General features: G+C 43.7%; 1 protein-coding gene across 2 annotated transcripts in view; it reads left to right on the top strand.

Annotated features, from left to right (window-relative positions):
- The first annotated feature begins 926 nt into the window (after positions 1 to 926).
- TOMM70 (translocase of outer mitochondrial membrane 70) overlaps positions 927 to 17274 on the top strand; it is a 36725-nt gene continuing 20377 nt past the window's right edge. The window contains exons 1-3 of one of the 2 annotated variants that reach the window (XM_058661796.1): positions 927 to 1272; positions 14529 to 14702; positions 16186 to 16312. In XM_058661796.1, coding sequence (XP_058517779.1) covers positions 931 to 1272; positions 14529 to 14702; positions 16186 to 16312 — 643 coding nt within the window. In that variant the 5' untranslated portion in view covers positions 927 to 930. Of the gene's footprint in view, positions 1273 to 1310; positions 1877 to 14528; positions 14703 to 16185; positions 16313 to 17274 lie in introns of those variants that run through there. The other variant, XM_058661797.1, reaches the window with a different exon arrangement.

Below are 17274 nucleotides of genomic sequence, written 5' to 3'. Positions count from 1 at the left end.
ACCAACAGGAAAGCATTAATCCACAATCTTTCAATTTAGGCCATTGTTTTAATTGGTCCATTTGCATGCTGCTTAATAATCTCCTTTCAATCATTATATAGTGCTGTGGTGATGATAACCCTATTACATGCAAAAATGAAACGATTTTTAATGTCATGGTCTGCAAATTAGTGTACGTGGGGATTTTGATTCTCTTGTGCTTGAAATGCACAGCAACAGGGATTTTCCATCCTCTGCTTCACTCCCAAACGCCCCAAACAGCTCGGGCTGGGGCCAGGTGAATACAAGGTCTCATAAGGGGGTGGGGGCAGGGATCCAAGAACAGAAGCCATCACCTCCTGAAACACAGCGTGCTCATCAGCAGGAAGCTGGCCTGGAACTGGAGGCAGAGCAGAACCGGTACTTCAACACACGAGGTCAGAGTTCCAAGCAGTAACTGTGGCTCCACACAGCAGGTTCCTGGTTTTCTATTAATATTATCTGCCTTTCTGAAAATACTGTAAATTGCAAACCATGCCCTGAATGGGTAGCTTTTGTATTTTCAGAGCTCTGGTACACAGCACGAAAAAAATACCTGACAAAGGTATCACAGAGATGAAGATGATGAAATTATGCTTAGGTAACGAGGTGAGCAGGTAGAGCGCGCTGTTCTAGAAGCATGGGTATCTGGAACTAAGAAAGGCCCAAGGTCTCCAGGGAGCTGAGCTATCAGACGAAGTGCCAACTCAAGACACACGGACATAAAGGCGTGCAGAACCATGGGGGCTTTCTCACGTCCACCCATTCAATTCGAGCACCTTCTCACACCACAGACGTCACTGCTTTCATAGCATACATGGTGAGCAGCGGGGATCCAACCTAGATGGGCCTGTTTCCACCTAGTCTTTCTGCCAGCTGCTGTGGATCAGCAACCTCAAATCCGTCCAAGCCATGGCCTCAGCCTGGAGCTCCCTCCTCACACACGCTTACAGGCGCTCCCAATCCGTCCGTTTCTCTCCGACTCGCGGACAACACTCGGAGCTAACGGCCGCTCAGACCCAGCACAAACAACGTGGCGTTAACGGACACTGTCCCAGTGCGCCAACAGACGGGGCGGCTCGGTCCACAGTTGGCCCAGCGCTCCGCCCCGCCCACTCGCTGCGTCCCGAGCTTTTCCTCGACTTGGTCGCCCACGCGTCCTGCAGCCCACGACACTCGCACCCCCTGCGCTTCGCTGGGCAGCAGGGCCATCTGTCCGTTCCTGAGCTAGAGGACATGGGCTGCAGCCCACAAGTGAGTCTCCTCCAACCGCGAGTGCTGGGAGACACCCGGAAGTGGTTCTCCTCATCCGCTTCCTCTGCAGTTAAGAGGGGAGGAGGCGGACGGTTAGACCGACCCGGCATGCCCCGGGCTTCCGGTGACCTCTGGCCTCTCTGTCGTCCGCTCCGGCTGCTCGGCGTGCTCGCTCTCTGGGCCGCTCTTCCTGCCTCCCTGCGGTGCTCCTTCGCACGCTGACGGCCGGCCGGGACGCCCAGGCTCGGCAGAGAGGCGGTGGCGGAGGACGCGCGTCATGGCCGCCTCTAAGCCTGTGGAGGCGGCGGTGGCCGCAGCGGCGGCGGCCCCCGGCTCCGGGAGCGGGGTGGGCGGCGGCGGGACGGCGGGCCCGGGCGCCGGGGGCCTGCCGCGATGGCAGCTGGCGCTGGCGGTCGGGGCGCCGCTGCTGCTGGGCGCCGGGGCCATGTACCTGTGGAGCCGGCAGCGGCGGCGCCGGGAGACCGGGGGCCGGGGCGACGCCGGCAGCCTGAAGGGACGCAGCGAACGGAAGACCCCGGAGGGCAGAGCCAGCCCGGCGCTGGCCAGCGGGCACGCCGAGGGCCCCGGTGCCCACCTGGAGATGGTGAGCGGAGGGCAGGCGTCGGGCGGGGATGCAGTGTGGCCTGAGGGGACGGCTTGGCGGTCTTCCGACACTCTGCTTTTTTTTTGCATTCGGTGACACAGCATTTATCCTTGGTGTTGTAGGTACAAATGGGAGGAGTGCATTAACAAGCCAGGGGTTACCCAATCGCGTGGTTCAGTGGTGGTGATATGAATGACTTTTGTGGTTTCCAGAGACCTAAAACTTAATGGGAAAAGGCGTTTTTTTGATAATGAGCCACTCCTCCCCTTGCTGAAGCTGGTACTCCTCCCGCCCCAGGGGTCCCGAGCAACAGCTGGTTGATTGACAAGTGGAAAAAAAAACCCTGATTAATGACCTTGTACATACATGTGCACAGAAGCGTTCTAAAGAGTGCGCTCAGTGATACATTTTGGGTTTTTTTCCTCCTCTTTGAATGAGTTCCTAAACTTCCTGGCTGGAAGCCTCCTAGGCACGTCAGTTTCACAGCCTACCACCTCTGCCGCAGATTCGCTGCCGTGGAGACAAGCCTTGGGGTCTATGCTGAAGTGCTTCGTGTCCGTGCACTGAGCTGACTCTTAAATCCTTTTGGTATCTGACAGCTGTGCAGAGAGTTGGCCTGGCTGCGTGTAACAGTACTGGGATGAGTGGGAGGAGGATTTTCTCTGGTTCGGAGTTGTACCGTGGTGGTGCCAGAGGAACTCAGAATTCACAGCAGCCTGGAGTGAAGTAGTTCCCAGGTATATACATATATGATTTTACACACATGCAAATTTACGTACACCTATACACATGTGCACGTCATTTCCGTTTTACACTTTGTGTGGTGAAAATAGATTTTTACCAAGTAGTCAGATGAGTTTCAAAGGAAGCTTTGATGTTGGGTTGAAGCGCTGAGGTTTGGTGCCTGCAGTGTGAGGCTACACATCACTGATGTACCAAATGCCTACTGCACCTTTTTTTTTTCTTTTAAAATAGAAGTTGTATCACAGTATGATGGAAGAAGCCCTGAATTCTGAGAACTAGGAAATACAAGATTTGTTATGTTTTGTTAGGATTTACTTTATTTATTTGAAAGGCACAGTTAAAGCGAGAGGGATTGCCCCCCAAATGGCTACAATAGTCAGGGCTGTGCCAGCCTACAGTCAGGAACTTCTGAGTCTCCCACATGGGTGCAGGGTCACTTGGGCCATCTTCCACTGATTTCCCAGGCACGTTAGCAGGTAGCTAGAGCAGAAGTAGAGCAGCCAGGACTTAAACCCATTTGGGACTGCGGCGCTGTCGGTACTGGCTTTACCTGCTGTGCCACAGCAGCAGCCCCACGGTGTAAGCTTCCTGTTGGGTCCTCTAGCATTGCTCTAGCATTGCTACTTTGGAATGTCTGTTTTATTCTTGGTGATCTTAATCTTAAGTTCAGTCTCGCTAGATATGACCAGTCACTTAATAGTATTTCATCTAGCACTAAAAATTGATGATTCTGAGTGATACTGATAAGAGTGGCCAAGAGGATTTTTGAATGGTTTATCATTTGTTTGATCTTTTCTGGTTTCATTTGCTTCCCCCCCCCCCTTTTTTTTTTTTTTTAAAGATTTATTCATTTTATTACAGCCAGATATACACAGAGGAGGAGAGACAGAGAGGAAGATCTTCCGTCCAATGATTCACTCCCCAAGTGAGCCGCAACGGGCCGATGCGCGCCGATCCGAAGCCAGGAACCTGGAACCTCTTCCAGGTCTCCCACGCGGGTGCAGTGTCCCAATGCATTGGGCCGTCCTCAACTGCTTTCCCAGGCCACAAGCGGGGGGCCGGACGGGAAGTGGAGCCGCTGGGATTAGAACCGGCGCCCATATGGGATCCCAGGGCTTTCAAGGCGAGGACTTTAGCCGCTAGGCCATGCCGCCGGGCCCTTCCCCCTTTTTTAAAAAATTAGTTTACTCATTAATTACATTGTATTACATGACACAGTTTCATAGGTACTGGGATTCTACCCACTCCTCCCCAAACCCTCCCCCCATGGTGGATTCCTCCACCTTGTTGCATAACCACAGCTCAAGTTCATTTGGGATTCCCTCATTGTGAGCCTATACCAGACATAGAGTCCAGCATCCTATTGTCCAGTCAAGTTCAACCGCTTCTTAGGGAGACCCCCTCTGGTCTGAAGGCAGAGCCAGCAGAGTATCATCCCGATCAATTAAAAGCTCCAACATACCATCAGCAACAATCCAGGTACAGTGAGGCTGGTGCAGAGTCCACTGATTGACATAGTCCATCATAGAGTCTCCCCTTGTCCAGTATTTTGCTGTCAACATATAGTTGAGGTGGTTGGTTGATCTACTCCATCTTCTATCTTTTCTTGGTTAAAGTTCTGATTCCTCCATTTTGATTGAAGGGATCCCCAAAGAAACTTTGAGGTGTTCCCAGATCAGGTTCCTATATGTACTAGCAAGCACAGTGTCCGCCTCAGTCCATCACCCCGATCAGCTGGTGGTTGCAACTGCTGGGTTGGTTCTATTCTCAGCCCCGACCTCCACCGGAACCAATGAGTATTACAGTCCATCCTGGCTCTGCCCATCACACACTCAACCCTCACCTAAACCCGTGGGAAGTGTGCTGGTTGGGTGCTGCGTTCCTAACAGGCACAGGCAGCCTCGCCTTGGCATTTTGTGTTGTGTACTGTTTTTATCACAACCAAACCTGGCCCGCCCCCCACCCAGATCCAGCGCTCGGACTTGCCAGTGGATGACGAGAACTGGCTCAGCCTGGTCTGCCCTCAACCCGAGCCAGATGTGTGCCAGTGGGACATTTTCCATAGCTTCTTCTGGGTTGTTTACCTCCTTGCTTCCTGCGCTTATTTGTAGGGTCAGTGTCCTGTCAGAGGAACTGTTCAGGTTCCTCCATCAGACCCCCTCCTGGTGTCAGGTTTCGCGCATAGCAGCAGGTCCATGGGCCAGCACCGCTCATTCCATCTCTTGCCCCAGCAGGAGCAGCAGCCTTCCTTAACTGGTCTTCAACCCATTCTGGTTCCTGCTGTTGGAAGTTTCAGCCCAGCCACGGCTCGTCCATACCCACATATAGCTCATATATGGCTCAGTTGAGGTTGAAACCTAGCCGAGTCCGTCCCACATCTACCCTGGTCCTCTGGTTTCATTTGCTTTTTAAGTATGGAAGAGTAGGAGATGAATGAGGGATATTCGTAGTTTTGTAGCAATTGTTAATTATGATCTTTATATGTGAAACTAATTTTTAATATTTCACTGTAGCTTCGGCTGCTCTGCCCTATCTTGGGGACTCTGACTTTGGTATTTGATAGCCTTTAGAAAATTTCCTTTCAGATTTTAGATTTTCTTAAATTTCTACAGTTTTTTTTTTCTTTTTTAGCATTTTCTTTTAAAGATTATTGAAACCGCAGATCACTTTTCTTTTTGTAATGGAGAGAAGTAGAGATAAAAAGATCTTCCATCTGCTGGTTCACTCCCCAGATGGCCACAACACTAGGAGTTGAACTGATCCAAAGCCAGGAGTTTCTTTCAGATGGACGTGGATACAGGGTCCCAAAGTTTTGGGCCGTCCTCTACTGCTTTCCCAGGCCATAGGCAGGGAGCTAGATGAGAAGTGGAGCAGCCAAGACAACAGACCAGTGCCTATTTGGGATCCTGGTGCTTGCAAGGTGAGGATTTAGCCAATTGAGCCAACGCACCAGGTCCAACAAAGCAATTTTTAAATTTCATGGTGTTTGGTAAATTGTTTGATGTTATAATGATTAATGCTCACTCATCTGTTGTTAAAAACTAAAATTGAATTCTTTATGAAACATCAACTGCTTTAAAATTTATGACTTTAGACCTGCAATAAAACTAGACAGAAACCTTGGACGTACCATCATTTGCATTGTAGGAATAGCTCAGTGTTCAGAAAAGTGCCTTTCAGTTGGTGACCTCAGTGAGTTTTACATCTGGGGAATCATTTGTTTGGTCTGAACTAGCAGAATCCTCACGCTCTTTTCCACCCTAGCAATAGCTGTACATTTTTTTTTTTTAATTTAGAAAGATTTATTTATTGAAAGAGTTCAGGAGAGAGAGAATTCCATCTACTGGTTCGTTCCCCAGATGGCCAAATCAGAAGTCAGGAACTTCATATGTGAGTGTCAGGCACGAGCAGATGGGCCATCTGCTGCTGCTTTCCCAGGCATGATCACGCGGGGAGGGGGGTGGGGATCAAGTAGAACAGCTGGGACTTAAACTGGTGCTCCCGGGCCTGGCGCGATAGCATAGTGATTAAAGTCCTCGCCTTGCACATGCCAGGATCCCATATGGGCACTGGTTCTAATCCCGGCAGCCCTGCTTCCCATCCAGTTCCCTGCTTGTGGCCTGGGAAAGCAGTGGAGGACGGCCCAATGCATTGGGACACTGCACCCGTGTGGGAGACCTGGAAGAAGTTACTGGCTCCTGGCTTCAGATCGGCGTGGTACCGGCCGTTGCGGTCACTTGGGGAGTGAATTATCAGGCGGAAGATCTTTCTCTCTGTCTCTCCTCCTCTGTGTATATCTGGCTGTAATAAAATGAATAAATCTTTAAAAAAATTTTTTTTAAGCTTTGTTCATTTATAAAGAGAGGGAGTGACAGATCTTCCATCTGCCGATTTACTCCCCAGATGGCCTTAATGGCTGGGGTAGGGCAAGGGCCAACCCAGGAGCCAGAAGCTTCTTCCAGGTCTCCCATGTGGATAACAGGGGTTCAAGCACTTGGACCATCTTCCACCACTTCCCTCATGCTGTTAGCAGGGAGCTGGATCAGAGGTACACCTGCTGGAACTCCAATTGATGCCCATATGGGATGCCCCACACCGCAGGTATCAGTTTAACCCACTGTGCCACTGCCCTGGACCCCTGATTTTTTATATCAGGGTTACCAGGGACACTCAGAAGTTTTCAATTCCCTTTTTTTTTCCTCTTTTTTTTTGTTGTTGTTGTTGTAAAAAGATAATTACTTTGAAAAGTCAGGTGCCAGAGCAAGACAGACATTATTTGAAAGACAGAGAGAGATTGATCGACCTATCTTCAATTGGCTGATTCACTTCCCAAATTACTTCAATTGCTGCAGGTGGGTCATGCTCAAGGCAGGTGCTCAGAACGGTGTCTGTCTCCCAGGTGGGTGACAGGAGCCTTGGCACTTGCGCCTTCCTCTGCTGCCTTCCAGTTGCATTGGCAGGGAGCTGGATGGGAAGTGGAAATGTCTGGACTGGAGCCAGCACTTTGTGTAGGAGATGGGTGTTAATGGTGGCAGCCTAACTTGATGCTCCACAGCTGCTGCCCCTGGGCGTCTGTGTGTACAGGTTCAGGACAGGAGATGGGAGAGGACTTTCTTTTTGTCTTAAATTGCTTTCTTAGGGATTTTGTTTATCTAGCTTTAATTCATATAAAAGTAACAATTGGTCAGTAGCTACTGACATTTGTATCTCTTGCAGTAACTGTTCCAAGAGCTGTTTGCTACTTCTGTAAAGCTGAAATTTGCATCTAAAACATTACTTTCTAATCTGGGAGAATAAAACTGAAAGAAACAGTATCAAACTACCTCACTTACTGACCTCAGGCCTTGGAGTGAGTAGTGAACAGAGCAGTGACAGTTAAGTCTGAGTTGTTTGCTTTCAGTTCCGATGGATGAGTTTGACTTTAATGATTCATATTTTGCATGATCCTTAATTGTAAACTAACTGTGTCATTCATGTAGTATAGGCACAAATTTAATTCTTTTTTTAATTTGGGTTAGTATTTATTGAGAGATAAAGAGGTCTTCCATCCAGTGGTTCACTCCCCAAAGGGCCATGATGGCTGGAATTGGGCCAGTCCAAAGGCAGGAGTCCAGAGCATCATCTGAGTCTCCTGTGAAAATAGAGGGACCCAAGCACTTGAGCTGTCATCTGCTGCCTCCCATGGTATTGATTGATAGGGAGCTAATATTGCAAGTAGAGCTGGCACTTCAACCCACGCACTCCAACACAGGATGTAGACTTCTTAGGTGGTATCTTCACTGCCACATTTTTTTGTCCTAGAATCTATCAGGGAAAATAAGTAGCTTTTCTGTACTTTGCCTATTGTATTGTCTTTTATTCTCTATTTTTTTATTGATGAAGTGAAATAGTCGGTCAGGAAGTAATAGGATGGGGAGTGAGCAGAAAGGACAAGAGGATGTTAGCCAAAGTTAATGCTATAGGCAAATAGAATGTGCTATCTTTTTGGAAACTGTTGAATTTGATTAATTGCAGGCAAATGACTATTTGAAGGATTCAGGTGATTCTTTCTAGTTGTTTAGAGTTTACTAAAATGAAAATAAGAAATGTGCGTTTTTTAAGGAGAATCCTTGTATACATTAACTCTCCAGGTTCCTCTCTGTTCTTTAAGTCTTTACATGTTCTTTAGCATCTCTTTATATTCTCCTGATATCATTAAGGGTCTTCTTGGAGTTCATTGCTTATTTATCCAGTGAAACATGGTTGTTTATTTTGTCCAGAAAATATTTTTATTTAGCCTGTGACTTTTAAAATACTAAAAAAGTTTGAGACATATTTATTGTCAACTGTGCCAATTATATGCATTTAATATGCTACGTTGTTTTCAACCTAAAACATTCGTATTGGAGGTGCGGTGTTAAGATTCTCAGTCACTTAGAAGCATTGAAATCTTCAAGAAGTTGAAAGCAGTATTTTCCTTTCATTTCTGTTTAATATGTAAGGTAATAGAGTTTATTTTAAAGGTTTATCAGAACCGGAAACTTATGATTATCCAGTTTTGTTTTGATTACATATTGCTCAATTATCCATTAAACTGTCGTGTGCAGTGGGTCTGGCACTTTGGCCTAGTGGCTGAAGTCCTTGCCTTGCATGCACCAGGATCCCATATGGGTGCTGGTTTGTGTCCTGGCTGCTCCACTTCCCATCCAGCTCCCTTTTGGCCTGGGATAGCAGTAGAAGTTGGCCCAAAGCCTTGGGAGACCCAGAAGGAGCTCAGGCTCCTGACTTTGGATTAGCTCAGCTCTGACCTTTGTGGTCACTTGGGGAGTGAACCAGTGGACAGAAGATCTTTGTCTTGTAAACCTGACATTCCCATAAATCTTGCGCTGTAATACTTTTGAATGGTATTTTGGTTGATTTGGGGTTTCTTGTTAACATTTGACTTCTTTGACATCTTTATATGTCATTTGGTTTCAGGTTATGCCTTATCAGCAGCATGAACATTTTTTGCTTAAAACAATTTGAAAATCTCTGTTTTTAATATTGGGATCTAAACTATTCACTCCTTTCTTGGTTTTGACATGCTTGGTAGTGGCTGCTATACTGACTCAGCTTTTTAGTATCTTCCCTACTTTTTATTATATTGCTCATTTCTCTTCTTTCAGGGTTTATTTTCAGTGGAGGGAAGTTGTACATTTCTCTTTTTATTTTTGTGCTTAGCCTTAAATGGTAATTGTCTGAGTTTAAACCATTTATACTCACGGTTAATATAGATTAGTAACATGTTCCTGGCATTTAGCAATAGGTTGTTCATTGATTTAGTCTTCTGTTGTTACTTTACTGGGATGTTCTTCACATTTGCCTTTGGTTTTGGTGGATGCTATTCCTCTCCTCCGTCAAGAGAACATCTTTAAGTATCATTTGTAGGGCAGGTTTGGAAGAGACATATTCTTTCACCTTTTCTTTACTATGGAAGAATTTTATTTCATTTTTAAAGACAAAGGAAAGCTTTCCTGGGTACGTTACTCTGGGCTGACAATTTTTTGCTTTTAGAATGTGAAATATGTCACTCCATTCTCTTCTGGCCTGTAGAGTTTCCTGTAAGAGGCCAACTGTGATTTTACTTGCCATTGCTCTATATGTCAATTGATTTTTTTTTCACATGCACATATAAGGAAAAAGTTCTTTATTATGTGTCATGGTGAAGATCACTTTTGGTCAACCCTGTGGGGAGTTCTATGCCCCTCCTAGATGTTGTTTCCCAATTTGTGCTCCAGATTAGGGAAGTTTTCCTTTATTATTTCATTAAATACATTTTTAAACCCTGATTCTCTTTCTGCAACTTCTAGGACTTCCATAACTCTCATCTTTAGCCTTTTAATAGTGTCTCTTAATTCTTAAATACTTTTTTTAGCTTGACCCAGCTCTACTTTCCATTTTTATTGTGTCCCCATTGTGACCAGAAATACCTTCCATTTCTGAGATTCTTTCTTCTGCCTCCTTTATTGTGTTATTGAGACTTTCCACTGCATTTTTAACTTACTGTATTGCATCCTTCATTTCCAGTAATTCTGCTTGATTTGATTTCAGTGTTGCTATTTGCTGTGTGACATTTCCTTAAATTCCTGCATGTATTTTTCAGAATTGATAAGATTTCGAATGAGTTTTTGGATTCTGTATCCCCCATTTTCTCGATGTCTTCCTCAGTTAACTCAGGTTGGCAAAGGAATTTGCTGCTTTGCAGAGGAGTCATCAGTAATATTCATTGTGCTTTTGTCTCTTCTTTTGCTCTTGGTGATTGTACTTCTGGTTAGCAGATTCTTCTCCTTGGGGCAGATTTCTAAACTGTCACCCAGAGGTCTGCAATTCAATTTTACATGTTGTGGTTGTTACATGATTCTTTGCTTGCAGTCACATTTGCCACTCCCTCTAGCAAGTTTCAGGTCTGGGCTCTTGTGTTAGACTTACACCATGATCTCCATAGCCCCAGTTCCTGGCTCAGCACTCTACCTCCTGTGATTCCATGCTGTTGTTGCACCATTGTCTGTACGTTTCTCCCACTTCTGTTTTGCTCAGTTCCCAAGATTAGGGGGACACCAAGTGTCCTAAATACCTAGATTGTTGGTGGTTCTGATTTTTTTTTAAGATTTATTTATTTTTATTGGAAAGGCAGATGTATAGAGAGGAGGAGAGACAGAGAGGAAGATCTTCCGTCTGATGATTCACTCTCCAAGTGGCTGCAATGGCCAGTACCACGCCGATCTGAAGCCAGGAGCCAGGAACTTCTTTCCAGGTCTTCCACATGGGTGCAGTGTCTCAAAGCTTTGGGCCATCCTCTACTCCTTTCCCAGGCCACAAGCAGGGAGCTGGATGGGAAGTAGAGCTGCTGGGATTAGAACCAGTGTCCATATGGGATCCTGGCATGTGCAAGGTGAGGACTTTAATCACTATGCTATTGTGCCAGGCTCGGTGGTTCTGATTTTGCAGGAACCTGCTGGCTGTTAGGTTTGAGGGCCACATGGACCTATTTTGAGTCATAAGATGTCAGAGTCGGTATTATTTTTGGTGTGGAACCAGTGCAATGCACTGAGTTCAGTGAGTTTGCTCCCTGCATTCCCAAAGCCTTTGCCACACTATACAAAATGGCTACTAATGTGCCACTTTCGGAGTTCTTGATCTGCTGGCTGTTACGTCTAGGTGCTACTTGGACTGATTTTGGGTAGAACTTGTAGGATATCAGGTCGTTTCAATTCATTGAGGCTAAAATGATCTCGTTCCCAGCTTGGTACATGTACAGTCCTATCCCATAGCCTTTGCCTCCCTACACAAGATGGCTCCTGGTTCGGCTCTTCTGGGGTTTGGACTGTGAAATCCACCCTATCCCACACCAGCTGTTTGGAATCTACTGCTCTGTCTTTGCTACTTTTCAAACAAACCAGAAGAACAGGCAATTCTTTGTCTGGGTTCACCTCCTGAGTTCCCAGGTAACTCCCCTTCCCACCTGGTTGCTGGTGGAGTTCTGGCTGCTGGTGCAGTTCAGATCACCACTGGTTGAATGTTGCTGAGTTTCTGGTCACTGCAACACCACACTGTTGTCTCTTCACCACTGCTTTCCTGTGTTCATCAGTCTCTAGGTGCCCCTCTGCCATTAGTCTGTCCTCTCCTGTTTCCTGGAATGTGCCCTCTACTTCACCCTGGCTTAATGTTTCTTCATCTGTTTAAACAAGTCCTCACCCTATTCCGGTATCTTGATTCTCCTCTACAGTCTAGTCATCAAGTTAATTTTCTTTTTCATTTTTCAAGACTTAATTGATGTGCTTTTAAAAACAACTTTATTTTTGAAAATCCCACAAGAGAGCCTTTCAGTCTTTTGACACATTGTATTTGATGCATTTCAGAGCAGTTTTCTATTCAATGTGGATGCATCTGTTATTAGTTGATTTTGCTTTTGTAAGCAGTTTTTAAAAATTAATTAATTAGATGGTTAGAGAGAAAGCGCTTTCCTTTATTGCTGGTTTAATCTGCAAATGCCTGCAGTATTTGGGAGAGCTGAGCAGAGAGAATGAAACCAGAACCAAAAACTTCATTTTTTAAAATTATATTTATTTGGGGGCGGAGAGAGAAATTTATCTTCAAATAAAATATTTGAATGACACAGAAAGTGAAAGTGTTCATTTTCATCTGCTAGCTTACTCCTCAGATGTGCATAGTGGATGAGTGCTAGAAGCTGGGGATTTAATCCAGGTCACTCACATGGGTGTCAGGAACGCAGTTCCTGACTGCTGTTCCATTGTGTCTCAGGGTCTACAGTATTAGGAAGCTGGATCGGAAGCCAGAGCCAGGAATTGAACCCAAGCAGTCCGTGTGCAAAGCAGACACTTTAACCACTGGGCTAAAAGCCCACTGCCTTTTGTTGTGGATATTTTGTGCGTGTTCGGTGGTTTAGTCCTGGCATATTTTCATTTTCCTGAAGTATATCCTTAAAAGGTGTTTCAAGGTTACTGTTGTATTTCACATACTTTTTTTTTTTTGTATTACAAAGTCAGATATAGAGAGAGGAGGAGAGACAGAGAGGAAGATCTTCCGTCCAATGATTCACTCCCCAAGTGAGCTGCAACGGCTGGTGCGCGCCAATCCTATGCCGGGAATCAGGAACCTCTTCCAGGTCTCCCACACGGGTGCAGTGTCCCAATGCATTGGGCCGTCCTCAACTGCTTTCCCAGGCCACAAGCAGGGAGCTGGATGGGAAGTGGAGCTGCCGGGATTAGAACCGGCGCCCACATGGGATCCCGGGGTGTTCAAGGCGAGGACTTTAGCCCCTAGGCCACGCCACCGGGCCCGGTTGCTGTTGTATTTCATGCTTTGGGAAGATAATTAAAGCTGCCAACACAGGAAAGATATTTATGTTTATTTATTATTTATTAATGCATTTGTACTTTTGGTTGTTTTCATCCCCCCACCTAAAATACACATATATCTTGTTGAAGCCAGATAGTGTAAAGTAACTGTGTATTATGTCAGATTCTTAATTTTCTACGAATCCTCTATGCATTCTATTAAAAAAGAACTACAGCAATAGTCAGACTAAGGAAAGAAAACAAAAGATAAATAAATGGAACGGAAAGAAAGAAAAGTGAAATGAGTAAGGGTGAGAGAGCAGATGTCAGAGAAAGTGGCTGTCTTGCCTTTTTTTGTTGTTGGTTTTTTTTTTAAATAGCTAAAGATTTATTTGCTTTGAAGAGAAACCAGAGTAACTAGGAGATTCTGAGTCCCGAGTCTTTGGATTATCAGTAGGGGCAGCTCCATTGCTTGTGTCTTGTCTGTGCTCACCTGTTGTAGGTATGTGAATTGTCTCATAGTCCCATATTCGTTAAAATCAGACAATGCTGACAGAAAATAGCAAATTTTGTAAAGTACCCTTGTACACATTAGACTGGCATAAATTGAACACAGTCATTACATCAAATGCAGCAGGAATGATGAGAAGTGATACTTTAAAGCACTGCAGCCTTTATGGAAAAGTCTGAGCGTTTCTGAAATTTAAAAAGATGAACATTGGGGCCAACATGATGGCATAACAGGTTAAGCGTCTTCCTATAGCATTAGCATCCCATATGGGTATGGGTTCAAGTCCCCAAGACTCCATTTCTGAACAGACTCTCTGTTAATAGCTTGTGAAAGTAGCAGAGGAGGGCCCAGGTCCTTAGGCCCCGGCACCCACGTGTGAGACCCAAAATAAGCTCCCTGACTCCTGACTTCATGTTGGCTCAGCTCCAACCATTGTGGCTGTTTGGGGGGTAAAACAGCAGATGGAAGACCTCTCTGTATCCTCTTTCTGTAATTTAACCTTCCAAATAAAAGAACAAGTCTTAAAAATGAAATATGTACATTGCATTCTTCTATATATGATAAGATGAACGTGATTAAGTGTTTTTGAAATTTAAAAATGTGAACATTTTAATAAATTAGTTTTATTTTCTTATTTTTGTTTTAATTTGAAAGCCACAAAACCAGAGAACAAGAGATACTCCATCTGTTGGGTAATGCCCCAAACTCCCCGCACAGCCAGGTCCCCATGTATATGAAAGGGTCTCAGCTTCTTAAATCGTCTGTTGCCTCCCAGGTCTGAATTATTAGCAGGCAGCTGGAATCAGAAGTGGAACTGGAACTCAAAACCAGGCACTCCAGTATGGGATACAAGTATTCACAATGATGTCTTAACATTACCCCAAACATGCCCTCTGTGAGCCTTCTGACACAGCGGTCCTACTACTGAGAATTTGTCCCATGAAGATAACTGCATAAAGCAGCTTACATTGCAATCATTGTATCTTCGTTTTTCTCTTATCACTTTGTTACATAAATTGTGTAATTGGAGTCTATTCTTAAATGTTGATTAGCATTTAATAATTGTTTCTTTCTATTTTAGAATTCTCTTGATAGAGCCCAAGCAGCAAAGAACAAAGGCAATAAATATTTTAAAGCAGGAAAATATGAACATGCTATTCAGTGCTACACAGAGGCTATTAGCTTGTGTCCTACAGAGAAGAACGTCGACCTTTCCACGTTTTATCAGAACAGAGCTGCTGCCTTTGAGCAGTTGGTATGTACACTAGCTTGTGGTTTCCGTTCCTTTTGTTCTCCATTTGCTTGAAGTTTCAGTTAATGCTAGCCAGCACAGATTTTGAAATTTTATGATTTTCATCTTATGTCCTTCAATTATAATACTTTAGAAGCAATTTTATCTCTGCTGATTACATATTTATGCTCCAAAGCTACATGTTATTTTGATTTTTATAAAATGTATAACATATTAAAATTTTTTTTAGCAACTTTGTCCCATTTTTGAACTTTTCTCTCCATATGCAATAGTAGCATATGTAGAGGAGAAAAGGAAAAACTCCCTTGGTGAGTTTCTATTATACATCTATATGTGAAATACTTTTTCAGTTGCCACTATACCTTGTATAGCCTTTCAGATTATCAAATGCAGATCTGTTTCATTCTATGTATGGGTGCGTAGTAGTTGGCTTACAAAACAGGGAGAGGAGACTGTAAATAGAAGAGATAGTGTGTATAATCACTCTGATGCAGGAAAGAGTTAGATTTAAAGGAGTACAACAGTTCCTGGAGTATAGAGATTAAATTGGAAAGGTAGACAGTGACCAAATCAGGCTAACCCTTGTAGGTATTATTAAAATTTTGAACTTGATTTGAGCATAGTGAGAAATATTTAAGGGTTACAAGCAAGGTGGGAACATAGTGTCATTGTTCTGGTGAGAATATACTGAAATGAGGAAAGCGTGTTGGCGGTGAGAACAAGGATGGTAGTGCAGTAACCCAGGTGAGATAGTGCGATGAGTGTGAAGGGTAAAGAGAAACAGGAATTTTAATACCAATGAGTGGAGAAGGGTAGATGGAGGAAGCAGTGAGACAGCTGAATTGAGAAATGTCTGATTTAGGATAGTGATCTGGGGTAAAAAAGTTAGTTTTGGAGTTATTTAATACTAGGTATTGCATAAAACCAGATAATTGATGCGCTCCTTTAAGGAGTGAGTGGAGATCTTGAGATCAGGTAGAAGAACTGAACAAAGAAAATGAAAAGGAGCCACTAGTAAGGCTGGAGGAAAAGAGAAGCCTGGTGTCTTCGGGCATGTGACATCAAAGAACAGCTGAAGGCGTAGGGAGGTATTTGGAGGGGAATATAAAAGATTTCAAAGATGAAAATGTAAGAGGAGGTACATGGAGTGATTTCATGGAAAAGATTTCTGAGAGAAAAGCTAGCAAAGCACTGACATCCTTGACATGGAGAGGGTGAAGATCCAGGCCACTCCCTGGAGAGGAGGCCTTTGGTGACAGTGGTGCTTCTTTGGCTTTACAGGAGGGAAGAAAGACATGATGAAAGCACATAATTGCAGGTACATTTGTAAATTTGGAGGTAAAAGGATTGCCTAAGTATGTCTGTTGTTTAATTTTCCGAATTTGTTTGCTTATCTTACAGATAAGTATCTTGGATGTCAGCTCTAGCTTGGGAATACTTTTTTGCTGTTTTTAGTGTAACTTTTTGTTAATACTTTCAATTACAGCAAAAATGGAAAGAGGTGGCACAAGATTGTACAAAAGCTGTTGAACTTAATCCCAAATATGTGAAAGCTCTCTTTAGACGTGCAAAAGCCCACGAGAAGCTAGACAATAAGAAGGAATGTTTAGAAGGTGAGAGTATTTTTCTTTTTACATCAGAAAAATTGTTAAAGCTGTGTAGTCATTGATAAACTTAGAAGCTGTGCTTTATGAATACTGATACAGGTATAAAAGTGAAGCTCTTACCCTATCTTCCAGTTTAAATTGAAATTCATATACTTAAGCATTGGTTCTGTTCTGCCTATGATATTAAAGTTATAATTTGGCATTTATATGCCATACATGCTAACTTGGTAGTTAACAATTATTGATACAATTCCGTAAATAAAAAGATCATAGTGGTAGTTTCTAAATTTTATGTGTTTTTGGTTAATAATCAGTATAAATATGAAATAACTGAGGCAAATTATTGAAGAAAACATTTGTATTTTAACACTCATATTTGAAAATATCTTTATATCATTTGGAAACTAAGTGTTGTAAAGCATTAAAGTGAATTTGTGATTCTCAATAGATGTCATATTCTGTGAACTCTTAGTTGACCATGTTTGCTTCCAAAACTAGAACTAGAGCATAAACCACTGACTTTTACATTTCATCTAAGTGACAGAGATAACCCAAAGTGTAATTTTTGTAGTCTGCAAGTGCTTTGTATTACATATATATCTGCTTTAAAAGCATTATAAGAGTTAACCTTTAAAAAAAACCTTTAAAACAGGGAAAACACTTTTAAAGATCTAAGTTACCAAATGAAAGTGCTTCGTAGGGTTTTAGCAAGATCTGAGGCTTTGTGATATTGTGTATTTTGGTAGTGGGTAGGACTTTTTCTTTAGTAAAGGGAATTCTGAATTTTGAGTTAGACTTCAAAATTGCAAGTGGAGAAAAAGGCACTGCTGGTGCCACTAGCCAAGGTTGTATCAGGAAAATGTGATGGTAAATGGACTTGTTTGGAAGAAGAAGGATGTGGAGTTGTGTGGGATTTAGTACACAAGAATAGGGACAGCTATTATTTGAATGTGTTAAAGTTGAAAGGT

Source organism: Ochotona princeps, chromosome 3 (assembly GCF_030435755.1).
Source record: "Ochotona princeps isolate mOchPri1 chromosome 3, mOchPri1.hap1, whole genome shotgun sequence".
Taxonomy (NCBI): domain Eukaryota; kingdom Metazoa; phylum Chordata; class Mammalia; order Lagomorpha; family Ochotonidae; genus Ochotona; species Ochotona princeps.
This window is presented reverse-complemented; position numbering and strand designations above follow the sequence as displayed.